The sequence below is a fragment of the Kogia breviceps genome, chromosome 1, assembly GCF_026419965.1.
Source record: "Kogia breviceps isolate mKogBre1 chromosome 1, mKogBre1 haplotype 1, whole genome shotgun sequence".
Classification (NCBI taxonomy): domain Eukaryota; kingdom Metazoa; phylum Chordata; class Mammalia; order Artiodactyla; family Physeteridae; genus Kogia; species Kogia breviceps.
In genome coordinates, this window is record NC_081310.1 from 185826055 (window position 1) to 185848982 (window position 22928).

Genomic DNA, 22928 nt, shown 5'->3' on the forward strand with positions numbered 1-22928 from the left:
CTCAGTAGTTGTGGCACACGGGCTCTAAGAGCGCAGGCTCAGTAGTTGTGGCACACAGGCTTAGTTGCTCCGAGGCATGTGGGACCTTCCAGGACCAGGGCTCGAGCCCGTGTCTCATGCATTGGCAGACAGATTCTTAACCACTGCGCCACCAGGGATGCCCCAGGATTGCACTTAAAGTAAGTTTTCATAACCTCAGAGGAAATTTGTTAACAGCCTACTCAGAAATAAAGTTAATTTTTACATTGTGAACTATTTTCTCTGGTAATAAGTATATTAAAGCATAAAGCAAAGTAATCATTTCTTAGGATTAGTCAAAGCTCAATAAGAGGTGACGGATGGAAGTTAAGAAGATGCATTTTGAGGCATTAGAAATTATGGGGTTTATATGAGAGATCTGGTTTCATATCCTAGCTCCATTATCCACCAATTGTCGTGACCCTGGGTGTATTAATTTCTCTGATTCTTGGTTTATTTATTGTTATAAAACACATAAAGCAAAGAATCATGATACTGCATTTAGAAAGCCCCTGGCTTTTTTACTCATATAAACATGTAAGTATCTTGCCAATGGGGGTAGAAACACATTTTCCTTTGGAAACTTAAAGATGGTTTTCTGGGTAAAGAACCATATAGGTACTATATGCAGTTCACTAATTATCTATCGGGAACAGCTGAAACAATAGAAACTGGAACCACAAACACAGTGAGGGGTTGAGTGGGGAGAAAGGCCCTGAAATGAGGGAAGTATCAGTCATCCGAGGAGGGGCTGCGGAGATTGAGGGTCTCTGGCATCTGGGCGTTCCTGTGATCTTCGGAGGAAATGAAGGGTGGTGGTGACTAGCACTCTGCTTAATTCTCTTCTAGGGTTTTTAAAGATCCACGGGGTTCAGGGTGTTCGCAGTAGTAGTAGCAAACCAACTGGGTATTGACTGGAGATGGTGTTACGATTGAACAGTAGATTGCTTTACTATTTAAGCATGAGTCTCACACAACTTTGAAAATAGCATTTCAATTCGGGATGAACTTAGTAAAGTAATAAGGTAAAACGGAGAAAATACGTTCTGCAGGAAATTGTGGCATTTGAATGTGGGCAGAGATGAAATACAGACGAAATACTGTTAAACAACCCCTGGGGTGGCACAGGGACACCAGGATCCCTGGAAGCTCTTTTAGTGCTTCCTTCGCTGGTAGGAACAAAGACCTAGATTAAGGACAAAGGAATAGCTTGGCTTCTTTAGAATTAGATGAAATTAAAAATTTAGAGACTTTGAAACTAAGGAAAGAGAGAGAGAATTACAGTACTTTAGAACAGAAGGAAAAGAGGCCCTACAAATTTGTCTTAAGTTTAAGAAATATAAAATAGATTTTTGGAGGGTTTATATTGATTTTTTTTTTTTAACCTTTTCTCTCTACTCCGGCCCCCCTCCTTTTTTTGACTTAGGGGAGTTATGCATATCTGAAAATGAAAGAAGGCTTGTTTCTAAAGAGGCTTGGAGCAAACTGCAGCAGTACTTCCCAAAGGCTCCCGAGTTTCCAAGTTACAAAGAATGCTGTTCACAGTGCAAGGTGCTGCACCCTGACATCTGTGGAAATTATAATGCCACCTCCCTGAATTGACTTCCCAGGAGAATTGACATTGCACTCTTGGTAGGGGTTAGGGGGGAGGCAGGTCCTTTGCTGTCAGCAGGAGATGGTTGATTGCTTCCTGCTTCATTCTCTTTCAGATTTTAGAAAGAGAAGGAGAAGAAAATGAAGCCTTGCATAAGATGATTGCAAATGAGCAAAAGACTTCTCTTCCAAATTTGTTCCAGGACAAAAACAGACCGTGTCTCAGTAACTGGCCAGAGGTATAATGATTCCCACAAGGGATAGAATTCATCTCACCTTTGTAAGACCCTTGCCGAATTCCTGATGAACAGTGGTTTCAGAACAACTGAGAGCTTCTCTAATTCTCATTTGTATAGTTTTCTTATCCAGGGATTTTACTCTTACTTCTGGTTGCTTGGTAGAGGGCTGTATTTCCATTTTATTTATGAAGTTTGAAAGAGGGAAACCACGGTATATGGAGACATTTTCCCTATAGGATTTAGGTTAAAAATGCAGTGAATTAATGGATACTTTGATCGGATTTTTCTATTCTAGGACACGGATGTCCTCTACATTGTGTCACAGTTCTTTGTAGAAGAATGGCGAAAATTTGTTAGGTATATACCCAAAATTTTCTATTTCCTTTTTTATTGTTGATTTTATTATTTTTAAGAATTCATGGATCCTGATCGTAGTACCTTACTTTTACTAGCATATACTGAAAGTTTTATTTTCTAATAATTTAAATGAATAATCCTGAGAAACACATTAACTACTATCATCAAAATATATCTCTAATTTTTAAATAATCATCTTAAAAAAATCTTCTCTTTAGTCATGCAATAGTGAAGTATATTGATCCTCCTTGTTTCATTTGAGTAGAAAACCTACAAGGTGTAGTCCTGTGTCATCAGTTGGAAACAGTGCTCTTCTGTGTCCTCACGGGGGACTCATGTTTACATTTGCTTCCATGACCAAAGAAGATTCTAAACTGTGAGTTTCTTCTTTTCATGTGATTTTTTTTTTCTAGTGATTAATAGAACATGTTTAGGAAATTTCTCGTCTGACATAAAGAGTCTGTTTTAAGAATCTGTTTGAATTGTGGGGTTACTTCCTCTGGTGTTCTCTGCTAAGTGGAGCATTCGCCTTTAAAAAAAAAAAGACTGCTTCTCCATAAAAATCAAGAGGCTGCCTGAGGCTACCTTGCTCTTGTTTCTCCCTTCTCCTTCCTGGAGCCCTGCTTTCTCCTTCCAAGCTGCTGGTACCCAGGACAGTGTCTCTAGGTTACATCATATAGTATTTATCCCTCGGTAGCTAAGTTCTTTACTCAGCTTCGGTTTTTGAGGTTTAGCCATGTTGATCCATGTATTGATAACTTCAGTCCATTTTGTTTTACTGCTGTTGTAACATTTTTTTGTATGAAAAAACTACTATTCCTTGTTGATGTATCTTTTCCTTCTTAATTTATTTGTGTTAAATATTGGTTTTGATAATTTTGGTTTAGAGATGGACTATGTTCTTGTGTCTTAAAGCATGTTGTGTTTTTTTGCACAGTATAGCTCTCATATGGCCCAGTGAGTGGCAAATGATACAAAAGCTCTTTGTCGTGGATCATGTAATTAAAATCATGAGAACTGAAGGAGGAGATGCAAACCCTTCAGAAACACAGTATATTTCTGAGCCTAGTAAGTTTTCGTATCGCTCTTGGTTTATGTAGTTAAAAGTTGGCATTTTAAGGGGGAAGGAAAGAGTATGTCAATATTGTATTTTCTACTTAAAGATCGATCATGTGGTAGTCCAAACTATATTCCGCAGATGGGAAATCATATAATTACTTCATTATTTGTATGTTTGTCGACAGTAAATGGATTTCCTTATTTGCATACAATGGAATACAATGGTTAACAGAAAGTATGAGTAATATTTTGATGAATACACTCTGGTAACTTTGATATGTTCTTTTAGATCTTTCATTCTTTGACAGTAATTCCTCAACCATTGCTATCTTACCCTCTTTTTTTTAAAGAACTCTGTCCAGAATGTAGAGAAGGGTTATTGTGTCAACAGCAGAGGGACCTGCGTGAATACACTCAAGCCACCATCTATGTCCATAAAGTCGTGGATAATAAGAAGGTACCAGTCCCTCTTGTGGCCGTGCCTAGTAATGATCAAGCTTGCCTTTTGACTTGCTGTTGGGTTTTCACTGAGGATGGCCTAGAGTTGCCTTATTTTTTTTTTTTTTGGTGGGAGAGGATGGTGCAGGGGGAGCCATTGGACTACAATTGAAAAGGAATAGTTATGTGATTTATGTGGATCTAGTCAGTTATTAATTGAAACACAAATATTGATTGTCAGCTGTGTGTCAGGAATGGTCTTGGTGCTGGGGATACAGGTGGTGCAGAAGACAGAGAAATTACCTACCATCAAGAATATTTGTACCTAGTGAGGTAGGTCAAGAATAAGCCCATAAATTCATAAGATAATTTCAGACAAGAACAAGTATTTTGAAGGAAATCTAGCAGAGTAAAGCGAGAGATGGATAGAGGCGGAGGTGCATTGTGAGATAGGGCATGGGTATGAAAGGTGCGTCAGAGGAGGAGTTGTTTTACCTGAGCATTAACTGCCAGAGAGTCAGCCTGTGACGTGTAGTCCAGGCAAAACCATAAGTCTAATGCTCTCAAGCAACGGAGTAAGTTGTATCTAGAGCAGCACTGCCCAATGGAACCTTCTGCAGTGATGGAGATGTTCTGTATCTACACCATAGCCATTAGCCGCATTTGACTGTGGAGCACTTCAAATGTGTCTAGGGTGACTTGAGGAACTGAGTTTTTAATTCATTTTAATTGAAATAGCCGTGTGTCACCTCTGGCTACCATAGTGGACAGCACTGGTCTAGAGAGAAGTTTCTTCCAAGGAGGGAAAGTGATAGGTGATGAGAGATCAAGTTTTATTGGCCTTTATACATCATACCAAGGATTTGGGATCTTATTCTATGCGTAGATGTCAGCCACTGGAGTTTCAAGGGAGGTCATGGTGTTGATCTCATTTACTCTTTCAAAAAGTCACCCTGGCCATTGTGTTTGGAGTTGGTAAGGGCATAATGGAAAGAAGGACGGCCAGTTTAGAGCCTCTTGCATTTTTTAATCTAAAGGGTAGGTGAAGTAGACAGATTTGGGTATAATTTGGGAGCAGAGGTGTTGCTGTGGATTGTTTTTGGAGCATTTTCACTATATTAGGAAAGGCTCTTAGGTAGATCCTGACCCACATCTCTGGACATCTCATTAATTTGATTCCAAGGTTTTGGGAATTAAAGACAAAATAGAATTGTGTTTTATTTGATGATAGTTACCAAACACATTATTTTAGAAGGGTAACTTATAAATTATGCTCTAGTGGTCTAGGGTTTTGCTTCACAAGTTGAATTAAGGCCTCATTTCCTAATTTGCTGAGAAAATGAAGTTGAGTAAAAATGTCTCAATTTTTCCCCTAGAATTTTCTTATATCTTTTGTACCTATTAGTGCATGTATATATTGCTATCTAGTACAAAATAGTATCCAGGGCTTCCCTGGTGGCGCAGTGGTTGAGAGTCTGCCTGCCGATGCAGGGGACACGGGTTCGTGCCCCGGTCCGGGAAGATCCCACGTGCTGCAGAGCGGCTGGGCCTGTGAGCCATAGCTGCTGAGCCTGCGCGTCCGGAGCCTGTGCTCCACAACAGGAGAGGCCATAACAGTGAGAGGCCCATGTACTGCAAAAAAAAAAAGTATCCAATTTAGGTAAAGTTTTATTATTATTATTTTTTAGTTTGATAGCAGTATTTCATCCATCCTTCATTTTCTCAGTCTCAAGGAGCATTGGGACTCCTGTCTGAACTTGAAAAAGCTTGACAATCAGTGTACTAGGGAAAATATAGAGCAGCTTTGAACTTCTACAAAATAACGTCATTGTAAAGTCTGATAACTGTTCTGCAGAAGACCACTTACATTTATGGCAAACACATTAAACACAAGAATAAATCATAGGATAAGAACTAACATGTTAAAAGAGCACAGAAAAGAGAGAGCCCTTGAGTCTTGATCCTCTATCTGGTCTATTACCCCACCATTGAAAAAGGTGTGCCTCCTCTTGATAAAGGTGGCCAGTCAAAGCCCCACAGCTGGGCTTCCCTGGTGGCACAGTGGTTAAGAATCTGCCTGCCAATGCAGGCGACACGGGTTTGAGCCCTGGTCTGGGAAGATCCCATATGCTGCAGAGCAACTAAGCCCCTGTGCCACAACTACTGAGCCTGCGCTCTAGAGCATGCAAGCCACAACTCCTGAGCCCGTGTGCCACAGCTACTGAAGCCCACGTGCCTAGAGCCTGTTCTCCACAACAAAGAGAAGCCACCACAATGAGAAGCCCGTGCACTGCAACAAAGAGTAGCCCCCCCTTCACCACAACTAGAGAAAAGCCCGCGTGCAGCAATGAAGACCCAACGCAACCAAAGATAGATAAATAAATGTATTTTTTAAAAAATTTAAAAAGCCCCACAGCCTCCATAGCTCCTCTTCCTAGGGTCTGACCTACTTTTCTCTCTTTTCCTGGCACATTCAGGTGATGAAGGATTCAGCTCCAGAGCTAAATGTGAGTAGTTCTGAAACAGAGGAGGATAAGGAAGAAGCTAAACCGGATGGAGAAAAAGATCCAGATTTTAATCAAGTATGTGTTGAAGCTGCTTTTCATTGTTACACCTTTTGCTGTTCTGAGAGCAGTCACTCTAAGCTCTTGGACATCTCTGCGTAGCCTATGTAGGATGTTGGTTCTCAGGACCCCTTTTTTCCCGCTTTCCTGCATTGGGTAGCATGCTGTAGCTGTCCCGATTCCTCATGAAAAGCCATGGACTACATTACTCCAGAATTAATATGTGCTATTAAGCAAGAAAGGCTAAAATATACTGAAATGATTCAGTTTTTACCTGGAAAGAAAACTAAACTAACCCATATCTTGGTTTGTTGCTTAATCATGGAATCTTTATGTATGAAAAAATTACTAAACTCAGATTGCCTGACTACAAGGAAAACACAAAGTAGCCTTTATAATATTGGAGTTTATAGAAGAGACTTTCGGGTCTCTTACGTGTTAGGCAAATGACTAGAATCAGCATTAGTCTTTCATTTTTCTTCTATTAAAATTACCTATTTTCTGTGTATTTTGTAATGGTATTTCTACCCCCTCTTATTTGGTTGCTTGATTATATTCTGCATGTTCACAGTGATATTGGAGAACAATGTCAAGAACAGGAAATAATGTGGGAATATGTTTGGTTGATATATGATGTAGATAAGTTTAGCTTCTCAGACCATTATACACCAGGATATTCTCGATTTACCTTAAATTCATGGAATTTCTACTCTAATTATTAGAGTTTAGCTTTAATTAACTAATTAGAGATATTTGTGTTCTTTCTTTACTGCTAAAAAATAGTGTAGTCGGATTATGGTTAGCATCCTCCCTGAAGAAATAAAAGTGATAAAATGGCCAGCTGTTGTATCTCTTACAGAGCAGAGATTATCTGGGTTTCTTGGCCTCCCTGTGTATATATACTGTTACTGTTATTTCATTTTCAACTGTGATTAAGAAAGTCTGAAAAGCACTCTTAACTTGAATCTTGGTCTCCCTGAGGTAAATGTTACTTGTAGCTTCCCAACTGGCATAAAGAGATACGTCAGCGTTTGTTGACTTGAAAACACCTGAGGACGAACGAAGTCAGGCACTGCTGACAGTGATCAGCTACTCCTACCGAATTTGTGTTTCAGTCCCTCAGCATTGGAGGGTGCCCTTGTCCCCAGTGCTAACCAAACCCGTACATTTTATAGGGATGTAGGTTTTCAGTTTTGTGGGGATATTTTCCTATAATAAATAATGCCCTCATTACAATTTATGTACATGTATGCCTTCTGTTCCTTGGGGTGGTTTTTGAGATTATTGAGTTAAGTAATATGTCTCTTAAATAGGAGTTTGCAAACATAACAAACCTTGTCTGTTGTCGACTTGTTTTATGTTCCCATCTCGTCTACAGTCCATTTTTCAAGTCATTCTACAAGCTAGTGTATTTGCTTTTTCAGTTGATACATTTAAAATAGAAGTGTTTGTGTCCATCCCGATTTAGGACTCCATTCTCTTTCATTTGCTTGGCCGGCGGTACCATGGTAGTTTACCGGTAGTTTATTTATTAGTGGGAGTATGGTTTAATAATCAGTTGGGAATCCCTGTTCTTCTGGTAAACTTTGTAAATAAGTTTGTAAAGCTAGATATACATCTGTGTTCTTACTGTCCTTATTTCTGTCATTTCAAGCTTTACTTTTCAGCCTAAGAGTTATTTAGAAAACTTTTAAAAACGTTTTCAAGTGATTTAGATTTGGGGGAAACTTTAACTTTTTTAATGTCTAGTTTTACCTATTGTTGTCTTACCCACGGCAATTTTTATTTTTTTTTAAATTTATTTATTTATTTTTTTTTTTGCGGTACGCGGGCCTCTCACTGTTGTGGCCTCTCCCGTTGGGAAGCACAGGCTCCGGACGCACAGGCCTAGCGGCCATGGCTCACGGGCTTAGTTGCTCCACAGCACGTGGGATCTTCCCGGACCAGGGCACGAACCCGTGTCTCCTGCATCGGCAGGCGGATTCTCAACCACTGCGCCACCAGGGAAGCCCCACAGCAATTTTTAAATCACTGTTCTGTTCCTCAGCTGCAGATGACAACAGATTTCACTTTTATAAATACGATAGAGAATATTTGTTGGGGAACATTGTTTTTTAATGACATAATTATTTTTTGTACTTTGAATTTTCTTTTGTCTTCCTTCTCATTGTTGTATACTCTAGAATGTTTTAAACATTTCTGTCTTGCAAAAAAGGTGTAACCTTCCGTTTTGAAAAGAGTAGTTTGTCTCAGAAGAATGTCAGAGTTTTCAGAATGTCAGCCTCCTCAAGTCTTTTCTTTGTAATACGTTGCACTATCTCAATACAAAGCTTCTGTAATTGCTGTTTTAAATCCCTGTAATATAAAATGATGTATTTCTATTTGTCCTTAATGGAAATGAATAAATCCCTTTTCCTCTTTTCTCTAAGCTAGATCAACCCAGTTCCTTTGACTTTGACCTTATCTACAATTTAGGTTAATAATGTACCCAGTATTGGATATTACTTAGGTAATTGAAAGCCTTCTAAAACCAGTGGGCTGCTTTTTGTCAGAGAAGTTCGATTTAAATTCTATGGATTAAAAAAAAAATTCTGGGAAAGGCTTTTAGACCCATTAAAAAATATATCTTGCTTAATGCTCAGGACTTTGTTATTTGGTTGTGTTTTATATTTCTAAAGTAAAATTTTAGGTTGTTGTAGATATTTTCCCTTATATTCCTAATTGTGAAATTTAGGTCCAATTTCACCTTTTCTTGAATAGTTGAGATTGAGAAAAATGTGTCACGAATTTTTTTTTTAACTCCCACATTGTTTCTTATGTTAGAATCACCTGTGTGCCTCTTTAGACGCACAGCTAGAGCTGAATCTAGCGTTGTGCATCACCTAGCCAGTGGCCTATCGCCCTGAACAAATGCTCTTCTGTTTACCCCCTGATCCTCTCTGCCTTGTAAATCTCTGGAGCTCCATTGATGATGCATAGGTGGCATCTGTGTCTATAACGACCCCTAAACCGCTCTGATTATGCACACCTGACACTCAGTGACAACTACGGAGACCAGAGCCAGAGCCTGGGGGTTACCTCATCCAGATTTAATTAAACCAGGGGAAAAGATTATTTTAAAAATCTTGTTTCGGGCTTCCCTGGTGGCGCAGTGGTTGAGAGTCCACCTGCCGACGCAGGAGACACAGGTTCGTGCCCCAGTCCGGGAAGATCCCACGTGCCGCGGAGCGGCTGGGCCCGTGAGCCATGGCCTCTGAGCCTGCGCGTCCGGAGCCTGTGCTCCGCAACGGGAGAGGCCACAACAGTGAGAGGCCCGCGTACCGAGGGAAAAGAAAAAAAAAAAAAAATCTTGTTTCATTCATTCTCTGTCCTGGTTAACAGAAGAATCTTGACTGTTAACCTCTTGATGAGGCATTTATTGGAGTATTGTAGAAAGATACTTGGTTCTTATCTATTTTTTTCTTAAGACTAGTACAATATATATTATATACCCATATGTATGCCTGTACTTTTTGCTGAACCATCTTTAGGTAAATTGTGCACATCATGGCATTCCACCTCCAAGTTCTTAAACCAGCTTATCAGTAAAGACAGGGTCCTGTTTACCCAACCTCAGATTTCTTCACCTATCCCAAATGTGTCTGAAGCAATTTTCCCTCCTCAAACCAGCATACAATTAAGATATGCACTGTTTTGTATCAGTTTAGACTGTTATCCAGAACAGTTACCCTGCCTCTGCACCCCGTTCTTTCCTTTTTGACACTGACTGGATTAAATTTAATAATCTTAAAAATTTTTCAGTTTATCATAATTGTGTCTTTCTAAGGTCAAACTTATTTTGCTTTTAAATCTCCTTTTTATAATACATAAATTTTAAAATCCTGGAACTTATATGCAGTTAGAAGTGTATTTTACTTGTCGTTTAATTTTTTCAGTTTTGTCCGAGCCTACTAAGAACCTCCAGCGAGTTCCTATTCACTGTTGATATTGAATTTCAAATGGTTAACAGTCTGAAAAATAAATTGCTTTTGCTTGCCTGATGAACTTTATGAGCACAGGTCACACAGTGTGGGTAATTTCAGTGCTTTCTTTTTTTTTCGGATCTTTATTTATTATAGAGCAACGGAGGAACAAAGCGGCAAAAGATATCCCATCAAAATTATATAGCCTACCAAAAGCAAGTTATTCGGCGGAGTATGCGACATAGAAAAGTTCGTGGTGAAAAAGCTCTTCTTGTTTCTGCTAATCAGACATTAAAAGAATTGAAAATTCAGGTGAGGAAAATATAGCATTTGTTTACTTATGCTCTGAACTTGGAGGACCTTCACGAGTTTCTGCTTTGCACCTAAGTATTAGGCCATTGAGAGAAGGCTTTTTTGAGTTTAGAATAACGCTTGCAGGGTCACCAAATTAAAATAACTCTTTCTTTAGAAAGGGTTTCAAAGCTTTCAAAATTAGCCAAGAATCTTTCTGTGGAGATGAAAAGTATTTGGGGGATTCTGAAAACTTGAGCAGGTTCTGAGTAGCTTTCCAATAGGAATGAGAAATGTTGAGAGCCATTTAATTTGTTACATGTTGAGGTTGTTCTTTTTGAAGGTTCATTTTAGATCATTCCCGCTCTATCCCCCCCGCCCACTCGATTGCTTTTGTACATCAACACAGTGGATGCATTGTGAAAATGCCTCATGATATTGTTGTTTCCTGGTAGCAGTACTAAAGTACTATAAATGAGCAAGCCGATGGTACATCTCAAAACCCAGGAAAAAGAGGCTGATAAATTCAAGATGTACATGAAAAAAAATCTGGCCTCTTATCTGTTTTAGTCACTGATACAGATCCCAAAAGTTGACCAGATTTCCCTCTTTGCTACTTTCATGTGGCCTGGTTTACTGGTTATGCATTTTTCCTTGTTGCTGATATTTATCATTGTAATTGAGGCAAAAGTATAGGCTTCCTTTGAGGGTGTTATGTGTTCCAGATTGTCCCGGGAACGGTATTTCCCTTGGTTGAACCCGTGGCTCTGAAAATAAGTGTGTTGGCATAATATCTTTACTCTGTGATTGTAGCTTTTGCATCTGAGAAAGCTTGTTTCTATCACCAGCTTTCTGCCTGTCAGTGGTAAACCTCGAACATTCAAAACCTTTAAATTACAAAAAGAGCCCCTGTGGATAAAGACGTTTTCAAAGCCTGTGCGGCTTTTTATTGTGGACTACCCTTTTTAAAGAATAAATCAAAAGTCAGCAGAAATAACCTCTCTCTGTGAGCATGTTACCTGCACAAATGAGTTGCTAGAAGGCAGCAGCTATTCACAGGAAACCCCCCAAACGTGCTCTCCTTGGATGGCTCCTTTGCCGTGTCCCTCCTCTCATCTCCCATCCTTGCTTCGAGGACCACTGTGATCTAAACACTCAAAAGAAAAGGGCAGTGAAGTGTAATTTCCCTTCACCGGTCCGTGGTGGTAGCTTTGAAAGCTCCCGCTAGATGGGACCTTTTTGCCCAGCAACCTGAGCACTGTTAGAGCGTATGGTGGGCATGCATGTGATCCTCCGCCAGTGGTGGTGGGTGACTTTTTTTTAAGCATGTAGTGCATTTTTTTTATGCTTCATGGAGCCTGTCCTCTAGGGTATACTACGTTTCCAAGTTAATAGGATGGCGGCTACACCCATTTATAGTTGCTTAATTCATCCAGCTATGAGGCCATAAAGTACAATTTTATCCATCTCCTTTCTCGGAATATGCTTGGCATTTAATTGTCTTAATCCATTTTCCCAAAGAGAGGTTTTGAGTGGGTAGTATTGCTTGCTTTAGAAAGGAGGAAATTTTCCTTATTTCACTTTCCTTATTGCATTTCCGTATTTCAGCCGCACACTCACAACCCCATGGCAAGCAGCATGGAGCTGCTCACCTTGTAGGAACAGAGTTTTCATTGTTCCTTTTATGCCCCACAGATCAACAATGCTGCACCCGCTTGTTAAACAGACCTATAGAGTGTTAATTCTTCTGAAGCATTCTCCTAGCACTTACGGTTTATGAACTATTATTATACAGGGCACAGGCCTCCATGCCTTTGGCCTGTTCCCTCATTCGGAAATACCGTTTTCTCCTCACTAGTAAGCACTGTTCATCTTTCACAACATCTTTTCTGCAAAACCTGTCTTGGCCTTCAGTTACACAGCTAACTGCTCCTTTCTGTGCGCTCTGCTAGGAGCAATGTGTACTTTCTGCCACCATCCTCACTGCTTGGTTCTGTCCTCTGGACCTCTCCGGGGTGGGATTATTCACTTTATATTTCCAGTACCTAGCACAGTGGTCAACACATGGTGTAATAAGTCTTCATGAGTTGTTGAATGAATTGAAATGTCCTTGTCTGTGCACTCAAACTATAAAGTATGAGCCTCCACCCCTCAGTGACGGAACTCGTGTCTAGAGGTATTTGCGGGTGGTCCAACGTGTGTGGTGGTGCAAAGACCCTGTGCCTCCCATTTAGGCGTGTGAACTGGTATTCCTAAAGTCTTGCAGCTGTGACATTGCCCACATTAAGTTTGGTATCAGACACTTCCTCTGTAACTGTGCTTTCTTCTTCATGGGTCATATTTACTAACTGGGGCTGTTGCCTCTGCCTGATGCCCGTGTGCTGGGCTGCCTTCGGTAGAACCGTCCCGTCAGTACTTCTCACGTACCAGAAATAGGCTCATTGCTTCATAGACAGATCATTGATGATGATGTCAGTGCACCGAGCTACAATCTGAGCTACAGATCCCTGTTTAATCAGTCTCTGCTTGCTTCCGAGGGCCTGATGTCCTTTTGAGAAGTCCAATTATGAATCTGGCGTAACAGGGAGGAGGCCAGTGTTGTTATCCCCGTTGTTATTTACCTGTGTACTGTCATCAAAATCACTTTTCTGGTCACGGTCTTCCCAGCTGGAAAGCTCTGGGGCCCAATTATATACACAGTTGGTTCAGGGCTGCTTGTTTTGTCTTTCCAGATTTTTCAGAGAGTAGAGGAATAGAGTGCATAAAAGGGTAGAATGGTTTCCCTGTGACATGGATATTGGTGTAATGAGATACATGTAATGGAACATATTCAAGGAGTATGCAACTCAGTTATGCAGCGTAATAAAATGACTACTCTAGAATACACCCGAGTGAAGACTTAGAATGTATCATGGAAGGGTACCTATGTGTTCCTCTCTGAGCCCAACTCCTCCTTACTTCGCACTGGTATTTACTCCCTGGGCGTGATAAAAATTTTTCTGAATTTGAAAACAATGTTTAAGTATTATGCACAATAGTCTTTCTGAATGTATTCCATTTTTAAGACTTGGCTAGAACTGGGCTAGAGTATTTGGCCCCTACCCTTAAGAAATTCATATTCTGGTTCCTAGAGGCAAGACTAGTTCTAAGAATATGTGACAGGCCCAATGGCTGAATTTTGTAGTCCCGGCTGCTCACTAAGGGGATCAAAACGAGAAGAGTCCAGATAGCCTTCTGGTTAATCTAGAGATGGTCTTAGGAAAGAATTTGGAATTGGCTTCGTTATTAAAACAATGTGGAACCTGGGCATGATAGGAGTGACAGGGACGGCCTTGCTCGAGCCTTATTACCAGAGGAGCTGTCAGCCCAGCCCCACCTTCTGCTCCTTTGTTTTCTCCGCACCCCGACCCGGAGAGGTCGTAAGATGCAGAAGACAAGGTCCTGTGGTGTAATTGTCTCCTAATTCTCTGTCAGGCCTCCTAAGAATGTTCTCAGGTGTATCGGGATTAGAGTCTCAATAGGAATTTAGCAATCGAGCTGACTGTTGTATCTTTTGTATTCTGAAGTCTTTTATTTTGCCCTCAGAATCTATGCCTTATTTCTTCAAATAGGGTATAAGTCTCAGTATTTTGCTTTATACAAACTTTGTTTCTTTTATATTGGCACAGATCATGCATGCATTTTCAGTTGCTCCTTTTGACCAGAATCTGTCAATTGATGGAAAGATTTTAAGTGATGACTGTGCCACCCTCGGAACCCTTGGCGTCATTCCTGAATCTGTCATTTTGTTAAAGGTAGGTAACAGCTTTTTACCTGAGGGATTCTAGGGATTCTCCTGTGCAAACCGCGTGCAGTGGTGGTTACAGATACCTCGGGTTCTCAGCAGGGTGTGGTAAGAAGCTTCTGCTGTGAGTTTTGCTGGCCTCTACATTCTCCATCTCTGGATGAGCCATGAGAGACTTAGAGGAGGTCACAACATCATTGGGTCTTGTGGGGTTTTAATAATTCTTGTTTAAAATAATCTAGATTTAACCGCCTCCCTAACTTTAGGATCAGCGAGTCACTTAACCATATTTCTACTATTAAAGCATCTCCACCTTTCCTCATAAGTACAGGAAACGGACATAAGACACAAGGCTTGGCCACAATAGTCCAAATACTTTTGGTTGGCTTAATGGGATTCTTGTCCAGGGTATGGAAATTGGCTTTGGGGAGAATGGATTTAGGAGAGGTAGGTGTGTTTTAGAAAGTAGGGCCTTCTGAGACTTTGTCACAGAAGAAGAATCATTGAAACAGCCTCTTTAGCCCAATCCTGCCCTCCCTCAGGGCCTGATTTTGTCACTTTCCTTTGCCTCTTGTGTTTCTTTGTGGCTAGAAGCATGCCCCCTGCGTGATGTGATAGAATATTTTTCAGATTTTGAACTGGGAAATATGTTTTTCATACCATAGAGCCTCAATTCTGGTCAGATAAAGTTAGGCCCTGGAAGTGGTCATGCAGACCCACATCTACCCCTACAGACAGACAGATGCGCACGCACGCACGTGCACACACACGCACACACCCTCATCGTGCTCTCTACCCCCTTCCTGTTGGCTTTTCTTGGAACTGTAGGTTCTGTGGAATTATTTTGAAAGCCTATTTGGTTTGCTGAATCCTAAGGACGCCGTCTAAAATCCTAGAAACAGCATGTGTAATTAAAGCGTTTGTACTTCAGATGGGCAACTAGAGTCCCTATTGGTCATTGCCCTCTTGGCCCTTGCAGCTAATCCCACCGCAAGCTCAGAGCTCAGTGCTGGCTTCTGCCTTCAAAAGGACATGGGTATTTTTTTCTTGATGTTGAGGAGGGATGAGAATGTATTTTTAACCGAGTTGGCATTTTTGGAGACCATTCTGACTTGATTTCTGCCAACTCACGCTGTCATCACTGGCACCTTAAGTCATATCAGTTAGATCAGTGTTTAGCAACTCAGAGCATCTGAACCTTTCTGCATCTAAAGGTATTTGAGGAGCAGGAAAACAGTGCCACATCCAATGTGCAGTCTGTGCGGTTATCAGGGTCTTGAGTCTAGACCCACCATTGACAAGGCATCCTTTGTTAATCCTGGACATTGCCAGCTCTGGTTTGAACCCTGTTTTCCACTGGACAGTGTTTATATTTGTGTCTTGGAGCAACACACTGGTGGGCTCAGGACCAGCCTGTCGTGTGAGGTGGATGGGACGTGATCCTCCTCCTGGCTTCCACTCCCTTGTGGTTTTGAATTGTTTTCATTTGTTTTCTAGGCTGATGAACCAATTGCAGATTATGCTGCAATGGATGATGTCATGCAAGGTAAAGACCAACTTGTTTTGGGAATTTGTTGAGGAACTTGTTAAAGGAAGGTGGGATTATAGTTATTGATGCTTTAGTCTACAGTGCTTTTACTTTTAAACTTGAACAAAGCTTCTACATGTTAAGGTAGAATCTTACATTATTGCTCTGAAAAGATCATAGTAAGAATGATACCTATGAAAATTTAGAAAGTGGAGAAAACGGTACTAATTAATTAATTTACCATACGAAGCAAATAAATGTAAGCCTGCAGGTGAGAGGTCAACAAAAAGCAAAGCTAATTCAAATTGCAGAGCCTCAGACAGGTACGCAGGAATGGGATGCCCTAGGTGCCTTTGAACCCAAGAGTGAGGTCTGAACCTAAAGGCAGGTTGGAAGCTGTATAAGAAGCAGTTAGACAGCTCAGTACCTTGCACATCCTCACAGCCCTTCCCTCCTGTCACTGCCTCTTCTCAGCCTGTAGGGTTTGTGTTTCAGCTCTGAAGAAATTAACTTAGAAAGGTGATAATGAGGCCCATTACCTACCAAACCAGGGAGACCACCCACCAGCTCTTTGTTCAAATACTGGCAGCCCATCTCTTACCTTCCATAGTCGAGGGAAGGGATGATCTGGGGAAATGGGCAATTCAAGAAAACAACCTACAAATATTTTTAAAAAGTGTTTCATCTCCCAGGTACCCTTGGGTTAAGCCCACCGCTGCCCACTGAACAGTTTTTAGGCATCTTTTTAGTACCTCACACTTAAATAGGTAGAAATGGACAGCTAGAGAGCACCAGACAATTGAGCAAAGAGCATGAAACCAACAGACTGGAAAAAAAGGAGCCCAGAGGAAATAGACAACACAGGAAGAATAAGAAAGCTTAAAAATTAACTATAAACAATAGGAGAGAAGGAGCAAATAGCCTATGTGTAAGGAACATTCAGAGAACGGAAAATAATTCATGAAAATAAAAAATGGGTGCACCAAGGGCCTGGTACAATAAAGTATAAATCTAGGGATAAGAAGACCCTAAAAGCATCTGGAGGTATGGAAGGAAAAACCAGCACATTCACAGGATGAAGAGTCAGAAGGACAAACTATTGGACCAGTGCCCACAAGATTCTGAGGAAAAGTGAGTTTGAATCTAGAATTCTGTAACTAGACAGACTTTATTTTAACGTCACACTTGATGGCTCTTTGAATGTAAGGCCTCAAATTTCTCTCACACACCATTTGCCGAGATACTCTGGGAGGATGTGCTCTGTTAACTGAGAAGTAAATCAAGAAAGAAGTTAACAGCGGAACCCAAAAACATGGATCCAACATAGGAATAGATGCCCTAGAAGCTGGTGAGGGGGAAATTCCAGGACGGAAGCTCTGCAGCACGTGTTGAGCACACCCGATCCAGATTGGAGCAGTGGGATGCGGGCTTTGGCAAAGGATGTCCCCTGGGAAGAGTGGAAGTGATAGATGACTGTCTTGAGGTTTACATCTCTTGCAGAGTTTATACTTGAATTGGAGATAGTACAGAGAAAATGAAACACATAAATAATGCAGCAGTTACCAACCACAGAAAGACAAAGTCATACCAGACAGGAACTATAACCAAGGTACACCAGGGAGTTCAACTGTGAGCAGTATTATGGAATAAAAAATAATATAAACATTGGAGATTAGCTTAGCAAAAAATGTCACTGTGTCAGGAGGATGGGTTCGGGGGCAGGTGGTAGGTAAGAGGTGGTAGAAGAACTAAATTTTTATCTTTCACTGAAATTATTAGATAGTACCTAAAATTATGAATTCGCATATAAGCATGTTATTTAGAAATACAGAGGTTAAATACCAGAAGTGGCTGCAAGGGCTGAAATTGGTTCCTTCTAGAGTGTGGAAATGGGAGGGAGAGGGGGAGAGAGGGCGATGGCCGCATGGTTTTCTCCAGCCCCCTCCCCCCATCATGCAAAATGTTGGCTCCAGTTACAACCCTGTTCTCCCTGTATTTGTCTTTTGAGTGATGCATACGTATTGCTTTGATAAAAATAAAAATAGAGAGAAAGATTTTCATTTGATTATTATCTGTAACTTCAAAGGTAATGTTTGTAGGTGAATAAGGTAATTAAAAGTTATTTTAAACTTTTCATCTTTAGGCATTGAAGTGAACTAATTACTGTCGGTAGTGACAATCTTTTCAATTTGGAATTCTGTTTTTTTCCTTCCAGTGTGCATGCCAGAAGAAGGGTTTAAAGGTAAGTTACATTTGTCACGTTTTGTTCATGAATGTCCGAGTCATACTGTAATTTTCTATTAAAGTGAAGCCTATGATTTGATTTTAAAATTTAATTCAATCTGAGTCTCATGACTGAAATTAATTTTAGTTAAATGCATTTTTTATTCAAGCTTCTTCATTATCTGTATCAGCACTCAGGCCTCAGGCCTCAAATAGGGCCTGTGTGTTAGACGTATCTACTGCCGGATGTCCATTCTGCTTTTTCTTTCTCATTTCGGGGGGAAGTTGGGGAATTAGCTAGTGGCATTTTGATTTTTATACTTAACCTTTTCAAGTTCCTCCTGTCAGTCCCATCTTAGAGCAAAACAGTTTGTATGTAACTGGTAAGAATTAGAGAAGAATTTGCTGAATTATATTAGGTTCAGTGAGAAGGTTTCATTGATCTATTTAGAATTAGGCATTTCTTGGATTATTACTTTAAATGGATAAATGGCAGTGCCTCCTACTACATCTTGGCCACTATAGTTGTGCACATAGTCGAATCCAGACCTTTGACATTTACAGATTTAGCTGTTGCCAGTTTGATTCTTTGTGGCCTAGTCCAGAGGTCCGTGACAGGTTGCAGCTTTGCCCAAGAATGAGGTTGAGTCGAATACCAGGGGTTCTTTGCTAAAGCGAACAAGTGAGCCACGCTACGGACCTAAATAAAGCCTCCCTTTCAGTGCGGCTTTTTGTCTACACGTTCCCACTACACAGAAACTCCTGATGTGGTTAAGACAAAACAAACAAAGCAAAAAATTTCTTTATGAAAACTGGCCATCAGATGAAAGCATCAGTAAAATCTGATTAACGTGTGTGAAGATAAACTAATAGGAGGCGCATGGCTTTCAACAGGAATGCGCTTTAGCTGAAAACCTGGAGTCTGTTGATATTTCTTCTTATCCTTCAACGTCAAAAGGCTTCTGTGCTCATTTCTTAAGTTGGATATTCCCTGTTGGTGATGCGTTCTTGGCAGATGGAATATATGAACTCTTACCTTGCAGTTCACAACTGTCCCTCCACATGTGTTTCTTTTCCCAGGTACTGGTCTTCTTGGACATTAATCTTTTTGAACATTTGCTGACTGCTAAGAAATGACCAGAAAGGAAGAGGAGTTTGACATGTTAGGGCATTACAGAAAAAGTGGATTTAAGAATTAAACCATTACATGACTCCTCCGCAAGGCAGAAAACCATTCAAAAGTGACTGTCCCCAAATGCCTTATGTCAAATAAAGCAGATTGCACTGAAGGCCATCAGACTTGAAGGAAATGTTTCAAATTTTATATTTAAGGGGGGTGGGGGGGGATGGGCAAGTAAAGACTGAAAAAGTTTAGTAGCAGTATCAGTAAATCATGTTTACATATGAGATTTATAGGCACGGGAGGGAATAAAGTTCTGTTATATTTCCTTGCTTGAGTTTCATACCAGATGCATTGGTCCATAAAGGATTTGTATCACAGTAGATGGGACAACATTCTGCTCTGAACTAAAAGTAATTCTTTAGAGACATAACCTGCTTACCAATACCTGTCTTTGATTCATATTTTACTTTCAATAAAGCATGAAAGTGAAGAACTTGCCATAATTGTGGAAAAGTGTCTTCAGAGTAGATTCCTCTCCGTGTCGGCTCCAGTGCACCTGCCTCACATCCTGCCCGCTGGTCTCTGACTTGGTGCTGGGAAAGGAGGGTGCACCTGCGTGTCTCCTGCAATGAGTCAAGGGATTGTGTCTCACTTGTGTCTTCAAAGGCTTTTTGCTTCCATGCATTTCAGAAAGGATGGCGAATGTATTACATGTCATAGCATTCTCCAGTTTTGCTATTATTAAAAAGTGGGAAATCAAATACACCTTGCACTTTTGAGAAGTCTGACCACCTTATCTGAAGAGTAAAATGGCCTGAAATACATGTGGAAAATAACACGGGTTTTGATATAAAGTTTCTTCTTCCCGTCCTCCAAGTCCGCCATTTCTTGGACCTCACTTCTCTATTTTTGAAAGCATTCTTCCGAAACACCCAGGAAGGATCTTTTAGATCACGTTGTTCAAAAACGAAAAAAACATGTGTGCGTGGAGCGTGCCGCCTCATCCAGCTGAGGGTTGTTGGTTAGCCGCACGTGACCAAAGCAGGATTCGTTAGGATATCGGAGGATTTTCAAAGGAATTAAGACCGGAGTTTGTTTCACTGTTCCCTCTGAGTACGTATGTACAAGTTTTTGGCCGAGATGCTGACTCAGGCGTCTCTCTTGCTAACACTTTATTTAGCCCTGGGTTTTGCTGGGCTTTTTTTTTTTTAGCCCCTCCCTTTTCTGAAAATTTAAACTGAAATACCGGATGGGGGTGTCAGGTTTCAATTTGAGGACCAGGAACCTTGGCAGCATCCCCTTTGAATAGATCTTTCTATCAGAATAATTACGGCCTTTTGGTAAAATTACAACTTCTTACCTGAGTTTCCCCTCTGTGTTTGCAGTGTCTTCAGTCTGTACCCCCTGGGTAGGCAGGGGGTGTTTAATGAGTCTGTGTGGGAGAGTGCACTGCACACAGGACCCTCACCAACCCCATCCTAGGAGCCCGTGGGCCCCGCCCTCAGGTCGGCAAAGGGAAAGGAAGGACTTGAGGTCCAGGTAGTGAGCTACTCCTCATTTTTAGATCACAACACCTGCAGTCCCCTGCCCCTCCATGAACCTGAGCATAAAATAATAACATGCCAAGCAACTACTACTATCCCAGGGTAAAGACTTGCGTGCAAGTTCACTTAGTACTTGATGCAGCTGCTTCCTCCTCCCTGTAAAGAAACTGTTTGTCCAGAGAAGGTTCTTTCCGGGGATTGACGTAAACACGTCAGTAGTCACCCAGAGATCTGATGTATTTCCCCAGTTTGCTGTTAATAACAGTTTTAAAATGTGTTACTTGAGTCTTTTTTTTTTCCTCATGCAGTGGTACAAAATAACAGCCTGCGGTAGGTCTTTCAGGCTGACGACCCAGTACTGGCTCCCTTATTGATCTGCACAGGTGGTGGGAGCGGGGTGGGCCCTGTGTGAGGAGGTGACGCTCCAGCAGTTTTCTGTCTCCTGCCCCCACGACTTAACCGCGTGCTACGGGCACTGCACTGCTCAGAGGGATGTCTGTGGCCCCACAGTACCAGCAGCACTGCAAGGCTGCATTCGAAACGCACGTTTTCAGGCCTCAGACCCACTAAATCTGCACGTGCAAGCCGCCCCTGTTGAGAAGCGTTGGCCTGGGCCCTCTCCCGCCCAGGGTCGGCAGAGTTACACAGTCATGTATACGTGTATTTAGTGGCCCTCCCCACTTCGTACAGGGAAAACAGGTACAACGTGTAACCTAAAGTCGGTTCTTGCCTTGTCTGTATTAGTAGATGGAGATCAGTTGTCTCCTTGATTATGCCCACGCTAAGGTGCGGAGGCCCTCTCCATCAGGTTTCTTATGCATGTGGTTTTGTTTTTGTTTTTTAAAGGCAGGCTTCTGTGGAAGGTAAAATGAAGCTTGAAGTCACCCCTGCCGTCCATCCCCATTGTATCTCTGTCCATTCCTCAGTCCCGATCTGATGTGTGTGTACAACAGGCCGTTCTGCTACAAATTGTTGCCGTCACCTCAAATATAGGTCGCCGTTTGGATGTCTTCATTCCTTGGGGGGAATAAGTGTCTGTGTATTAATGAACTTTATTGTGTAGAATTACAGTTACCATTCTGCCCAATTTCAAAGAAATGTGTGTCCCTTTGTTTCTGTGGCATCATAATCCAGAGCGAATATATGATTACTCTCAATGTCCATTTGGTTGGTCTGTGTGGTCATGGGCTTCTTGATGGTACTTGAAGTGAATGCTAGGATTGAATAACCTGTTTTAAGTACCCAAAGGGTGATTTATCTCTGAGCAAACTGCTAAGGTGAAATGAGCACCGAAGCCTGCCTTTCCTGTTATAGACTCGCACAGGAGTGTCACATCCTTTCTCTGGCATTTGGATGTTCAGCTTGTTCAGTGTTACAGGGGACTGTGAATAGAGTTCAGTCTCATGAACAACCAGCATTTTCATTTGAAGGAGATTCTCACCCCTTTGCCTGTGGCCCATGCATCCCCACCCCAGGTGCAGGGTTTTGTCACGAACTGTATTTCTGATTCTGAAAGCTGGCCGTTTACCACCCCTCAAATCCAGGCAATGCATAGATACCAATCTTGGCTGGGGATTTGATGATTATCAACATGAGTGGAATCCTTTACTCATTAAAATACAGATTACAGACATTTGTAAAATGGTAACACTTTGTTTCACATACTTCACTGAGCAACAGCTTTGTGCCAGAGTCCTGAGGGCCAAGTCTAGTAGGGAGAATTGGTGGCGCAGTGGTTAAGAATCTGCCTGCCAAGGCAGGGGACATGGGTTCGAGCCCTGGTCCGGGAAGATCCCACATGCCGCGGAGCAACTAAGCCTGTGTGCCACAACTACTGAAGCCCACGCGCCTAGAGCCTGAGCTCCGCAACAAGAGAAGCCACCGCAATGAGAAGCCTGTGTACCGCAACGAAGAGTAGCCCCCACTCGCCGCAACTAGAGGAAGGAAGCCCACACACAGCAACGAAGACCCAACATAACCCCCCCCCCAAAAAAAAAAGTGTAGTAGAGAGACGTAGAAAACAACGCCTCCATCTCATACCTCCCAAACATTTGTGGGTTTTTTTCAGATCTGGCTTTTGAGTTAATTGGGCTGAGGAGTCTGCTAGCTATTCAGATAGCACATACTTGTGTAGGCGAGTGTTGAAAGGACTAGTTTGAGAAGTTGGGTCACCTGTGTTACAGATAATCTCACCATTTACCTTTA

At 41.5% G+C, this 22928-nt stretch overlaps 1 protein-coding gene across 5 annotated transcripts in view; it reads left to right on the top strand.

The window, feature by feature from the left end:
- The window catches only part of USP48 (ubiquitin specific peptidase 48), a 67752-nt gene extending 48060 nt beyond the window's left edge, over positions 1–19692 (top strand). For all 5 annotated transcript variants that reach the window (XM_059053170.2, XM_067015539.1, XM_067015515.1 and 2 more), the window contains 12 exons: positions 1445–1569; positions 1728–1850; positions 2146–2207; positions 2473–2583; positions 3145–3275; positions 3617–3723; positions 6182–6286; positions 10387–10542; positions 14190–14315; positions 15803–15851; positions 18049–18075; positions 19137–19692. In XM_059053170.2, coding sequence (XP_058909153.1) covers positions 1445–1569; positions 1728–1850; positions 2146–2207; positions 2473–2583; positions 3145–3275; positions 3617–3723; positions 6182–6286; positions 10387–10542; positions 14190–14315; positions 15803–15851; positions 18049–18075; positions 19137–19159 — 1145 coding nt within the window. In that variant the 3' untranslated portion in view covers positions 19160–19692. The remainder of the gene's footprint in view (positions 1–1444; positions 1570–1727; positions 1851–2145; positions 2208–2472; positions 2584–3144; positions 3276–3616; positions 3724–6181; positions 6287–10386; positions 10543–14189; positions 14316–15802; positions 15852–18048; positions 18076–19136) is intronic.
- Positions 19693–22928: the final 3236 nt, after the last annotated feature.